The 12,644-nt window shown below is 58.4% G+C and overlaps 1 protein-coding gene across 1 annotated transcript; it reads left to right on the top strand.

Moving 5' to 3' along the window:
- The first annotated feature begins 4,389 nt into the window (after positions 1–4,389).
- On the top strand, positions 4,390–10,176 carry CST7 (cystatin F). Its single transcript, XM_004593368.2, has 4 exons — positions 4,390–4,538; positions 7,161–7,333; positions 8,968–9,084; positions 9,287–10,176. The coding sequence occupies exons 1-4, from the start codon at positions 4,469–4,471 to the stop codon at positions 9,362–9,364; spliced, it is 438 nt and encodes a 145-aa protein (XP_004593425.1). The 5' UTR covers positions 4,390–4,468; the 3' UTR covers positions 9,365–10,176.
- The last annotated feature ends 2,468 nt before the right edge of the window (positions 10,177–12,644 follow it).

Here is a 12,644-nt window from a genome sequence, read left to right as displayed (position 1 = left end):
CCCCACCTGCTCTGAGCACCCACGATCTGAGTGGAATCCCCTTCTTGTGGCTCTAGACCCCTACGACCTGCACCGTGACACAGGGCTGCGGAGTCATGCCCCTGGGGGTAGGCAGTGGAAGGCCACACCTCCCACCATGTGGTCTCTGACAGTTTCTGTGAGCGAGAATGGCCAAACAGGCACCTGCCAGGCCTAGGGTTCCACACTGGGTCCCAGGGGACGCATCCCTTTCCTTGTGCCATGAAGTCGTACCTGGTGCAGCAGCTGGCGTTACCACCCGGCAAAGCTCATGCTAAGGTACTCTGGGATCCATCTGGCTGCTGCTCAGGACAGGAGCCGGAACTCTGCCATCCCTCCAGAGATGCTGCCACTCTGCTCCTAAGCAGAGGTGGTTCTAGAAGCTTCCACCTCACCTTACCCATAGCCTTCACCCCACAGGCCAGGGAGGGAGCAACTGGAGGATTCATCTAGGCATTAAGTTTCCCTCAGTTCTGGGAAATGACTGCCAGGAGGGTTTGGGGCACATACTGGGCAACCCCACTGATCTGTCCTTCCTTCCCCAGGCCCAGACTCTAATAAGCGGCCTGCAGGGAGGTTTTGGAACTCACCACGCCAGGATCAGTTCAAAGTCAGTTTCCGAAAGATCTTTCTGAATGCAGGTCTGTTTTGCCAGACCCATGACTAGCCCCTAGAGAGCGGCCACCATGGCCCCTTTGTTCATTAGCCCACAGGGTGATGGCAGTGCGGCTGTAGAGGGGGCTGGCATCCCAAGAGCAGGTATCCCACGTGGATAGCAAGGGCCCAAGGGCCATCCTCCACTGCTTTTCCAGATGCATCAGCAGGGAGCTAGGTTGGAAACGGAGCAGGTGGGACTTAAACTGGCACCCATATTGGGATGTTGGTATTCAGTGTGCTAAATGGTGCTTCTTCCACATCTCTAGCCACACAGCCCCCTGAGCCAGGAGAGGGTCATGGGTCTGGTTATTTCTGCTTCTGAGCCCAGTTCACTGCCTGCTCACCACACACAGCCCCTCCCCTCCCCCATCACAGCCCAGCAAGAGGATGCAGCGCTACCAGTCTGCTCCCACTCACTACCTGTGCGACACAGACTTGCCCGTATGCCCCACCGGAGTCTCCTCTCGTTCAGCTCCTGCTTGCCGGGAAGACGAGCAGGTCTCTGGGTTAGGTCTCCCAGCTGAGTGGCTTCGGTTCTCACATGGAGGGCAAGGCCAGTGCTCTCCCGGCACATGCAGGCTGCCTCACACGCGTGCTCACCTACGAGTGATGGAGAGAAAGCCCTGCAGAGCCTCCCAACGTGTGGGAGACCCCAGATGACCAGTCCATGCTGCCAGTCCCACTCCATCCACTTCAGGTGCCATGTTCCTCCTCGTCTGGGTTTCGACCTGTCGTGAGATGCTTAGTTCCTTCCCCACTCCTTGCGGGTGGGACCTCTGCCGACTGAGCCCCTATCACGGAGCTCGTTTCCTTCCAGTATCATCACAAACCCTCCACATCTGCTCCCGTGCAGTTTCCCCAGATTCATGTCTCTACACACCAGAAAACTTAGGGAGGCGCTGGTGTTACGGCACAGCCGACAAAGCCCCGGCTTATCACGCAGTGTCCCACTTCAGAGCTCCAGTTGGAGTCCTGGCTGCTCCACTTCTGATTCAGCTCCCTGCTAACACCCCTGGAAAAGCCGCAGAGGGTGGACCACAGGCCTGGACCCCTGTGCCTGGGTAGGAGGACCCAGGTGGGATTTCAGGATGCTGGTTCTGGCCTGGCTCAGCCCTTGTTTTTGAGGCCTTTGGGAAGTGAAACAGCAGACGGAAGATCCCCCCCACCCAGCACCACCCGCCCCACTCTCTTTCAAAACCCCTTACTGAGTGGTACGCACTCCCGCTAGGGTGCTGCGACACAACGCAATGCCCACAAGGGGACACGACGTGAAGAACTCAACACTCGTCACAAGTCCAGGTCTGACTTCTTCCTTTATCACAGTTCCGCGGGAGGGAAGGAAACTCTTTCTCCAGGAAGCCTGAACAAGTTCAGCCTACGTTTGCTGACTTTCCATACTGAGCTGGAAATTTGCACCTTTTCACTTGCAGGAAATAGCTCTGGCTTCTGCTTGCACGTCTTCACTGCCAATGTCATGGTCACATGGTCACCTGATTGCGAGCAAATGGATGCCCTAGCAAATTCGATAACCGGTTACTAAGTGACCAGAGGGCAGGCAGCACCGACAGTGTGGAGAACAAGAACAGCAAGACGTCTCATCAAACCACCCAGAACTGCAGAGTTTAAACCAGAGTCTTTGGTTGTCTACTATCAGACCACGGGTGGCCGGGGGTCACTGGAATTGCAGAGAAGCGGGCACTACTAGCAGCACTTTATCTTGTGAAACTTATTTATTTCAAAAGTAGAGAGGGAGAGATGGGGAGAGAGATCTTACATCCACTGGTTCACACCCCAAATGGCTGCAACCGCTAAGCCAGAGCCAGGAGCAAAGCACTCCATCTGGGTCCTCATGTAGGGAGCTAAGGCCCAAGCACTGCCGGCCATCTGCTGCTGCTTTCCCAGGTGCAGAGCGGTGAGCTGGGAAGGAAGTAGATGAGCCAGGGCTTTAACCAGCATTCAGACATGGGATGCAAGCTGAGGCTCAACCCACTATGTCACATGCTGACCCCACATTAGCTGTCTTTAAAGAACAGATGAAAGGAGCTGTGGCTAGCATGCCTGGGACAGCTCTGCCAGCCACCGTGAGCGCACTGCAGTGCCCTAGGCGCCCTGGGACAGCTCTGCCGGCCACCCTGACCATGCTGCTGTGCCCTGGGAGCCCTGGAGCAGCTCTGCCGGCCACCGTGAGTACACTGCAGTGCCCTAGGCGCCCTGGGACAGCTCTGCCAGCCACCCTGACCATGCTGCAGTGCCCTAGGCGCCCTGGGACAGCTCTGCCAGCCACCGTGAGCGCACTGCAGTGCCCTAGGCGCCCTGGGACAGCTCTGCCAGCCACCGTGAGCGCACTGCAGTGCCCTAGGCGCCCTGGGACAGCTCTGCCGGCCACCCTGACCATGCTGCAGTGCCCTGGGCGCCCTGGGGCAGTTCTGCCAGCCACCCTGACCATGCTGCAGTGCCCTGGGCGCCCTGGGGCAGTTCTGCCAGCCACCCTGACCACGCTGCAGTGCCCTGGGCGCCCTGGGGAAGCTCTGCCGGCCACCGTGAGTGCACTGCAGTGCCCTAGGTGCCCTGGGACAGCTCTGCCAGCCACCGTGAGCGCACTGCAGTGCCCTGGGCGCCCTGGGGCAGCTCTGCCGGCCACCCTGACCATGCTGCTGTGCCCTGGGAGCCCTGGAGCAGCTCTGCCGGCCACCATGAGTACACTGCAGTGCCCTGGGCGCCCTGGGACAGCTCTGCCAGCCACCCTGACCATGCTGCAGTGCTCTGGGCGCCCTGGAGCAGCTCTGCCAGCCACCCTGAGTGCACTGCAGTGCCCTAGGCGCCCTGGGACACTTCTGCCAGCCACCCTGAGTGCGCTGCAGTGCCCTGGGTGCACCCAGGTGCTGGTGAACCTGATCGTGCTCCAGTGTCTTGAGCATGCTTGGGGCAGCTCTGCCAGCCACCCTGAGTGCACTGCAGTGCCCTAGGCGCCCTGGGACAGCTCTGCCGGCCACCCTGACCATGCTGCTGTGCCCTGGGCGCCCTGGAGCAACTCTGCCGGCCACCCTGACCATGCTGCTGTGCCCTGTGTGTTCTCTAGTGCCCGGGGTGTGGATAGTAGCAGCACTCTCAGCAGCAGGAGCCTGCCTGTCCTCATGGTCCTAACAGCACATCTTGGAGCAGCCAGGACCTAGGAGATCCTCACCCAAAGAGGAACCAGAGGCTCCTGCCTGGAATCTGGACCAGCCTGGAAGTGCGGCAGCGCTTCCCAGGGAATTGGGTTAACGTGAAGGCTGTGATGCAGAGCTCAGTTGTTCAGCCAGCCCTGCAGCGAACTCAGAGACCTCAGTGCGTCCCACCTGCTGCCTCTCTCTGCCCCCACAGCCGCCCCCTCCTGGCCATGTCCAGGTCTGCAATGGAGGGACAAAGAACAAACAGAAAAGGAAAACTGCATGATTCTGCTTCTGAAAGTCCCAGCTTGTTCTGCACACACCAGCTTTCTGCCAGTGCCTGGGATGGGCAGAGCAAGCCCAGGGCTCCGTGCCAGGCCTCACTTCTCCTGCCCACCCCACCCCCAGCAAACCGTCGCTGCCTGGAAACTTTGCAAAGGAAGCGGTTGACGGTGTGGCCTACAGAGGTGGCCAGGGGAGGGCTTGTGAGCAAAGTGACTCAACAAGAAGCCACTCCTCACCAACCACGCTGAAATGCAGGCACCCCAAGCTCCGCCCTGGCCCAGCCCCCGGCCTTGGGGGAGCGGGCTACTTGGCAGGGTGGACTCCGCTCGCCACACTCGAGCCCAGCACTGCCCATCACTATGTGGCTGGCTGGGGCGCTGCTTGCCATCTCCTGCCTCATGGTACACACCACCGCAGCCCCTTTCCCAGGTAAGAGGGTTCTTCCCTGGACACCCCACTGCTACCCCTAGCCTAGCTGACCACAATGGCTTCCTCCCCACCTGGAACTGTGCAGTCCCTAAAGGAAACCCAAGAACTGCCCAGGGGTGGGAACCGGAGCCAACCGAGGACACAACCACCCTGCACAGGTCCCCCTAAGGGCACCCCTGCCTGTCTGCTGGCCTTACCTGGCCAAAGGGACTCTTTAGTCTGTCCCTGGACATCAGGGAGGGTATGAAAAGAAAAGGGAGGGGAAGGGAGGCTGGCTGGGCTGCGAGGTGAGCTGCCTAAGTTACATAGAGGGAGCTGGCTGGTGTCCTCAGATGTCCACATGAACGCGGAGCCACCGGCGGGGGCAGATGATGGGTGACCCCCAGGCTGGGTAAACATGGAATCAGGTGGCATTGGCACGTGGGCTCTGCCTCCGTTTTGGCCCCAGGAGGGGGGGGTGGTGAATGGTGGGTGCTGTAACTGAGGAGGTCTCTCAGTGAAGGGGAACAGGCCAGGGAGCAGACACCTGGCAAACAGGCGGCCCACTCTTGGCCAAGCCAGCAGCTGGCTGGGCCAGGGCCCCTCTCTGCTCTGACCCCATCTGACCCCATCTGCCACCTCCCTGAGCCACTACCCCACGGTGTGCTCCAGGGAAGAAGCAGTGAGCCAGGGTGAGGGTGTGGTGGCAGCTGAACATGCACAGTGGACAAGCAGAGCTTCAAAGCCAGGTCTCCTGAGGGGGTTGCCTTCCTACCCACTCACAGTTCTGCCATCCAACAAGGCAGGTACGGGGCTGCAGGTGGCGCTCCCTGAGCGCTGGGCTGTGTCAGCATGGCCAGGCTTTGCCGTTCCCCAGGCCAGGGTTAGCCTGGGCCTCCCACTTCAGACCCACTGTCCGACTCTCGGATGGAGGAGGTAGAGTCCCCACAGAGATTGGGGGGCCCTCAGACGCCCTTAGATCAAAGCTGTGGGGCCTTGGAGAGGCTCCAAGGCTTAGACCATCACCCACATAAAGCAGAACCACAAACCTCCCCCCTCGGGCCTGAGGTGGTTGGCGGCTCAGGGGAACAGGGTTGCTGAGCCTGAGGGGTCCAGGACGGGTGTGTGAGCCAGAACCCAGCGATGCAGCCATTTCTGGGAACCTGGGCCCCAACCCCAGTCTGTACTCTGCACAGCCCCCTGCCCCCTTCAGCTGACAGCAGATCCCAGAGCCTGCTGGTTGGGGGAGGGGGAAAGCAGCATGGGCCCCCCCCCCAGGACAGACCCCTGTAGCATGAGGCTTCTCTCCACTTAACTCCCCTCTCCGCCCTCCCCACCCCAGCACACTGGAGTGCCAAGCCCTCCAGGACATAAGGCTCTCATCCAGCTTCAGCTGCTGTCAGTTACAAGGGGGAAGAGTTGCTTCTTTGTCTTCCTGGAAACTTCTGCTTTTCAGGATGCTGCCCTCCCTCTCCCTCCAGACAGGGCAGGAGCCCTGGGTCAAGGGTCACCTGCTTTTCTATCCAAACCTGCCTAGAGAGACAATCTCTCCTGCAGAATGGGGGCCTTCCTGCAACCTCAGAAGGGCAAAGAAGGGGTGAGCGGGCCCGGGGACCACTGCACCAGCCCACCCTCCCGGTGCTGTTCCATCTTCTAATGGGGCCAAGTGCTTACCCTTGGAGGAGCCCCTCCTGCACCCACTAACCAGTGTGCCACATGTGGGGTCTTCTCCCTTCTCATCACCACCACCACCCGTGACGTGCATGCCACCACTTCCCCAGTAACACCACCCTCACCACTGCCACTTGGTTACAGATGAAGGTGAGAAGGCTCAGAGAGGTTGAGCAGCTCACCCAAGGCTGCACAGCAGCCATAAGGTAGGGCTGGGATTCCTCCCACTAAAGCATGAGCTCACTGGCTCCTTAGCACCCGGAGACCCCAGAGCACAGCTCGTGTAATGACCAGCAAGGAACCCAACCCAGAATTCGGGGGTGTCAGGTGAGAGAAGTAGGGCAGGGTTTGTGGCAGGTATGTGCCGGCTGAGAAGACTCATTTCTGGGGTGGGCAGAGTGGACACAGGACCCCTGAGCTGGACACTCACTTCCTGAAACCCCAGCCTTGGGCACAGCCCCGGGAAACGCAGGGCGGTAGGGGTGGCTGGCAAGGTTTCCTCTCCAGGATCTCAGCACCACTCAGTCCCACCCATGATGAGGGGCCCTCAGCCCAGGGGACCAGCAGGCCTCCCTTCTGGGGAGGACTAGGGGTTTCTCACACTGGGATTCCCCCAAGCCCAAGTCACCTCTAAATCCTCCTGAAAAAGGAAGGTGGTAGCTGTAGTGGCTTCTGTAGAACCCATCCCTTCCCCACTGCACGTGGCGACTACCTGGCCCAGGCAGGCCTTCAGGATGAAGGCTGGCACGGTGGTGGTGTCAGAGGGGAACAAGCTTGCACCCTCTTCTATTCTGTGTCCAAGTGATGGCTGTACCACCACCCATATCTCCAAGCTCTGAGGTCGCCCACTGAGCCCAGGATCACAGGAAACCCAGAGGGAGACGGAGCACCACCCCACCCTGAGGTGCAGAGGCAGGGCCCCTGCCGACACGTAGCATTGCTGTTCCCATCCTGTTCTCTTTCCTTTTGCAGTGTTTTGTTCCCAAGACCGTGACTCAGATGTGAGGCCAGGATTCCCCGAATCAATCAAGACAGATGATCCCGGAGCCCTGGCGGCAGCAAGGCACAGTGTGGAAAGATTCAACAACTGCACAAATGACATCTTCCTGTTCAAGGTGTCCCACATCAGCAGGGCCCTGGTCCAGGTGAGCGGCCCTGGGCAGCCTAGTAGTCGCGGCCCACACCCCTATCCCCAACTCCGCCAGCTCAGACGCTTGGGCCGAGACTGAGCACAAAGGCCCTGGGCCACTGCTGACTTGAATCTGTGTTTTTCTGAGGCCATCACCAGGCATCGGGGCCCAGAGCCCACAGGGAGGGGGATGGAGTTGTAAACAGGGCTCCCAGAGGCAGGCGGGCTGCAGGGAGAACCCGATCGGAGGCACCGCATCATTGCCAGGCCACCACCCCTGCCTCACCCAACCTCAGCCCCATGTCTCCCTGCCCCTATTCAGACCCCCTGCACTCCCCTCACCCCCAAGCCCCACCTCCCTGCTCTGCCTCCAGTCTGCTGTCCCACCCCCCCTCAAAGAGGCCACACTCCTGTGAAAGATTTAGGCACTGCCCAGTGGTCTCCCACCAGAGGGGCTGCGCAGGGCACAGCTGGCCTCCACACCCAAGAACACGCCGTCAGCATGGGCAACTGGAGGCAGAAGGGTGGAGGCCAGAGGGACTGCCTGGGGAATCCTGACAGGTGGCAAGCTTGTGCCTTAGGCATGTGCTCGGGCTAGGAATGGCTGGAGAAAGGCTGCAGCAGCACCCACTCTGAGGTGCAGGGCCACAGGAGTAGGGTGATGGCTTTCATCTTCTTGGCTGTGTTAACTGAAGTTCTCATGGTCAGAAGCGAGTTGCAGCAGGCAGGCAGGCAGGCAGGCGTGTGGCCCTGGGGTCAGCCTTGCAGTATCAGGGTCCTCTGAGGCACTGTCTACCAGGGAGGTCAGGCCGAGGCTCAGCCCGTCGGGGAGGACAGGAGGTCGTCCTGAACCCTGATCATGGGGGAGGTGACCCGGTTGTACCTGAGATGGGGCCAAGGCGAAACATGAGCCAGGTCACTCCACCAAGTGGAGAATGGCTTTTTCCTTCCTTCCCTTCCCTTTTCTTTCTTCCCTTCCTTCCTTCACCCCTCCTCTCTCCTCCCTCCCTCCCTCCCTTTAGATTTAGTTTTATTTATTTTGAAAGAGGAGTAACAGAGAGACTCCATGTATTTCACTCCCGGGCTGGCCACACTGACCAGTGCTGGGCCAAGTCAAAGCCAGGAGCCTGGCTTCATTATGGAGCATCTGGGACTTGAACCAGTGCCATATGAAGTGCTAGAGCTGCATGGGGAAGCTTTAATCACTGAGCTACAACCCCAGCCCCAGAAGGCTCTCCTGAAATTCAAAACACGTGGTTCCCAGGAATGGGTGAAGGGGCACAGGATGGGTGGGGGAGGGAGGCAGCAGGTGTGGTGAAACAGCAGGTATGTCAGTGCCCGGGGAGGTTCTTGGTCTCAGAGGGAAGGGAGAACATAGGCAGGAATTTGCCTTTGGCAGGGAGGTGAGGAACAACCACAGGGCAACCCCAAGGCAACTCTGAGTGCAGAGTTCTGGGCGGAAGTCATCTGACCTCAGTAGGGAGGGGATGAGGGGTTGTGGCACACTGCCTGCTCTCAGACTTCCTGGGAGCCAGGGTTCTTCACATCAACCTTCCCCCATCTCACCTGCATCGGGACACCTGGGCTGGTGTGTGCACAAACCTGCTGCCCTCCCACCAGGCTTGTAACACCAGCACGTATGCTCTGCAGATAGTCAAAGGCCTCAAATACATGCTTGAGGTGGAATTCAGCCGAACCATCTGCCGGAAGACCTCGCATGCTCGGCTGGACGACTGTGACTTCCAAACCAACCACACCCTGGAAAAGGTAGGGGTGAGCAGGGCTCCGGCCTGGACCCCAGCATCACCTCCTGCATTCCTGCACCACCATGACACAGGGCGACAGGGAGTAGATGGTGGGAGTTAGCACCAACTCACACACACCTGTGCACACAGGCGCCCTCAGGGGCCAACAGCGCCTGCAGCATCAGCTGGGGGCGAGCTCTCAGGTGGGCCCTTGTTTCTTGCAGACCCTGCGCTGCTACGCTGAGGTCTGGGTCGTCCCCTGGCTCCAGACCGTGGAGGTGCCCGTTCTGTACTGTCACTGACTCCCGCCTCCTTGGCAAGACCACGGCTGAAACAGACACGCAACGGGAGCCCAGGCATCCCTACGGCTCAGCCAGGACAGGAGGGGAGGGACCCCACACACGGATAACATGTCACGTCGCACTTTCTCCTCCAGCTATTTCACTAATGCTTTGCACCTAGATTCAGGTCCTGCACACAGGGGATTGCATCCTCCAATGGGAATAACTAGAGCTGGGGCCACAGCAGACACAGGCAGACCTGAGGGGCGGGGAAGGGCGTCCCAGGCTCATCTTGAGGGCCCAGGCATTCATCTAAGGTCTGAGGTAGCACTTGGCACTGGGTTAAAGAGGGGAGAGACCAAGCATGCTACAGACCACCATAACCTCCTGTGGAAGCATAATGCTGAGCCAAGAGCTTGACCACCTCAAAGCCAAGGCCGTGTGTTCCCACTTACAGGGGGTCATGATGGGAGGTGTGTGCTGTGAGGGGCTCCGTTCTCCAAGTGGCCTGAGTAAGGGGCTCCCCATGAAGTTCTGCGATGACTGCCAACCCTTCACTGCTGGCTGAAACCTGAAGACCCCAGCAGCCAGACAACGGGCAGAACTGTGGGCAAGAACTGGCAAGGAAGGCAGTGCTCCCAGCAAGGGAGTGCAAGCCCAGCAGTGCTCCCTTCCCACTGGGGGCCTCTTGGCCAGAGTTTTCTGCACTGCCCATGAGGCCCAAGGGTTCAGAAGGGCTTGGCACAGCTTCCCCCTGTGCGGGAGGGCAGGAGGGGAGCCTCACTGCAGACGGGGCTGCAGAAGGGATGTGGAGGGAGGACACTGAGGGTAGTGGGAAGACAGGCCTGGAGCTTCAGTGGGTGGGGGTGCCAGAGGAAAGGCAGCAGCTCCAACGTCTGAAGGGCCCGGGAGGCTCCAAGCACAGACTGTCCGAGGCCCCATCACTGGCACCAGAGGGCCCCTCTCCAGCCCCATAGGAGGACATCTTCAACCTTTTGCAAACAAGCTAGTTGAATCTCCCCTGGAAGGCCCAGGAGCAGTTGACACGGAGATGAATGGACAGGAAGCTTCCTGGTCCACAGATTTACATAAAAGACTTGCTATACAAACTGATTGTATACTGGGGAGCTGTCTCTTTCTGCTGGAATGTAAATGATTCAGATCCCCCTCCCCTGATGCCTATCTGACAGCCTTCTTAGATGCTGGACTCTATGTTTGGTATACGCTTGCAATGGGGGAATCTCAACTGAACTTGAGCTCTGGTTATGCAACAAGGTGGAGGAATCCACCATGGTGGGAGGGTTTGGGGAGGGGTGGGGAGAACCCAAGTACCTATGTAACTGTGTCACATAATACAATGTAATTAATGAATTAAAAATAATAAAAAAAAAGTTTGATGCTGGCAAAATATACTTCTGGCTATCTTATCATCACGGTAGTCCACGCGTGTCATTATAGGCTTAATGCACCAAATTCAACGCTGCTGGACAGCAAACACATTCCTCTGCAAAGTACTCAGAGCTTGAAGACCTCTGTCACCTTAAAACAACAGGGATGGACACGATCATTAGCTAGAAACAGAATCTGGATCCAGTCAGCCTAGCAGGGTGCACCCGTAGCCAATAGCACCATACAGAAAATATCTTAAGACAAAAAGGAATCCATTGTTCATCACCCCTCCACTGACCACAGGGCATGATCCCACAGGATGACACCCGACCGACCCCAGGCTTCCTCTCCACACTCAGCTGCCAGGATCCAAGCTGCCTGCCAGCTGCCGTGAGCAGGACAGCGCACTGCTGCCTCATCTGCCTGCTCACCTGCTGCCTCCACCAAGCTTGCACGGTGGAGGAGTGGCTGGACAGGGTTACCATCACAGCGGACACACCACTGTTTCTGATGACAGCATGGGAGAGCTGCCAAGTCTGAGCAAGGGATGCAAAGCCATTGCAAGCTGCTGATGCTGCTCAAGGCCCAGATGTACTCCCGGTTATTATAACAGTCACAAAGGGAATGCAGGCTAGGCGCTCTAGGTTCTAACACAGCTCGATCACGGAGAGTAAGAACTGTGGTTCAAGGTCTCAAATCGACCAAACCAGTCACAATCCCACCAGAACACCTCCCGAGTGCCCAGAGTTTCCTCCAGGCAGGCCACCGCTCCCTGCCCCCACCAGCTAGCCACCTCCCAGAGTGCCAGCTCCTTCGCCATGCGTTTCTGAGAGGGTGCACACAGGCCTGGGTTGTGGCTTTCAAGGCTAACACATTGGTCTTATTGGACCTGGGCAGCCCAGGCCAAGGCCAGAGAGCCCAGCTGAGGCCCACAAGCCTGGGAAGCCTCAGTCGTGGCACCGGGGTCTTGGTTCAGTTGTGTGTCAGGGGCAGCTCCGGAGCCTCAGCTCCCATCACCCAATGAGACCGTGCCTGCTTCCATCATTTCGAAGTCAGTGGACGTGGACCTCCGTCTGCAGGTGTGTGATGAGAATGAGGTTAGGCAATGGGTCCCATGTGCTAGTGACTCACCCTGGAGCAAAAACGTACACAGCCCTCGTGCGAAGACTCTCGTTTGCACCTCCCTGTGCCGATCTACCAGCCGCAACACAGGAAATGACACGTACAGACAAAATCAACATCTGAGGCGAAGTGGAGACGCCTTGGCTGAAAACTGTGAATGACGATTTCCCAGCTTCTCTGGTGAGAATGAGCGCTAAAACCCAAAGCTCTCTGTTCAGAACTGAAAAGTGAACCTTCAGGCCCGGCACTTTGAAACGATGAGGTGCTCACTTAATGTTCTTGTATAACTGCGACAGGCGGCACACATTAGCTACTAAGGAGGGTTTAATACAGTGAGTACTCGGCTTGCTGCCTTACGGACCAACAACACCAGCAGCTGCTCACCGAACCAACTGGGTTAAAGCCAACCAGTGCCTCTGCTATAGGGTGCCATAATCTAGCCAAGACGAGCCAGCCTCCAGCCTGCTGGCCTGCCTGCTGTGACAACACAGGTAGTTCTGAGCGTACCATAGCTTAACAGTTCTCTTTACTGTCTACAAACATCGTACCGGCCAGATTATTTCAAACACTTCAAAACACCAATATCCAAGAAGGAAGAGTCGAATGTCAGTGCCGGGGACAGGAGCCTCAGCCCCGCTTCCCTGGAGACGCCGGCTGCCCAGGGAGAGAGGGCTCCTGTGCTTGCCCTTCCCAAGCACACCACGGGACTACTGCATCCTAACACAACAGCTCTGGTGACAGAGTGACACTCCTCGGCCACATCACCATAAAAGGTCCATCAGCAGAGAAG

The sequence above is a fragment of the Ochotona princeps genome, chromosome 22 (assembly GCF_030435755.1).
Source record: "Ochotona princeps isolate mOchPri1 chromosome 22, mOchPri1.hap1, whole genome shotgun sequence".
NCBI classification, from domain to species: Eukaryota; Metazoa; Chordata; class Mammalia; order Lagomorpha; family Ochotonidae; genus Ochotona; species Ochotona princeps.
This window is presented reverse-complemented; position numbering and strand designations above follow the sequence as displayed.

What these genes read in the sequence shown, in the direction of transcription:
- CST7 (XM_004593368.2), top strand. Translation starts at nt 4,469, where the DNA reads ATGTGGCTGGCTGGGGCGCTGCTTGCCATCTCCTGCCTCATGGTACAC. An exon ending in CACCGCAGCCCCTTTCCCAG is followed by an intron (nt 4,539 to 7,160) that starts GTAAGAGGGTTC and finishes TTCCTTTTGCAG; the next exon opens with TGTTTTGTTCCCAAGACCGT. An exon ending in TCAGCAGGGCCCTGGTCCAG is followed by an intron (nt 7,334 to 8,967) that starts GTGAGCGGCCCT and finishes TATGCTCTGCAG; the next exon opens with ATAGTCAAAGGCCTCAAATA.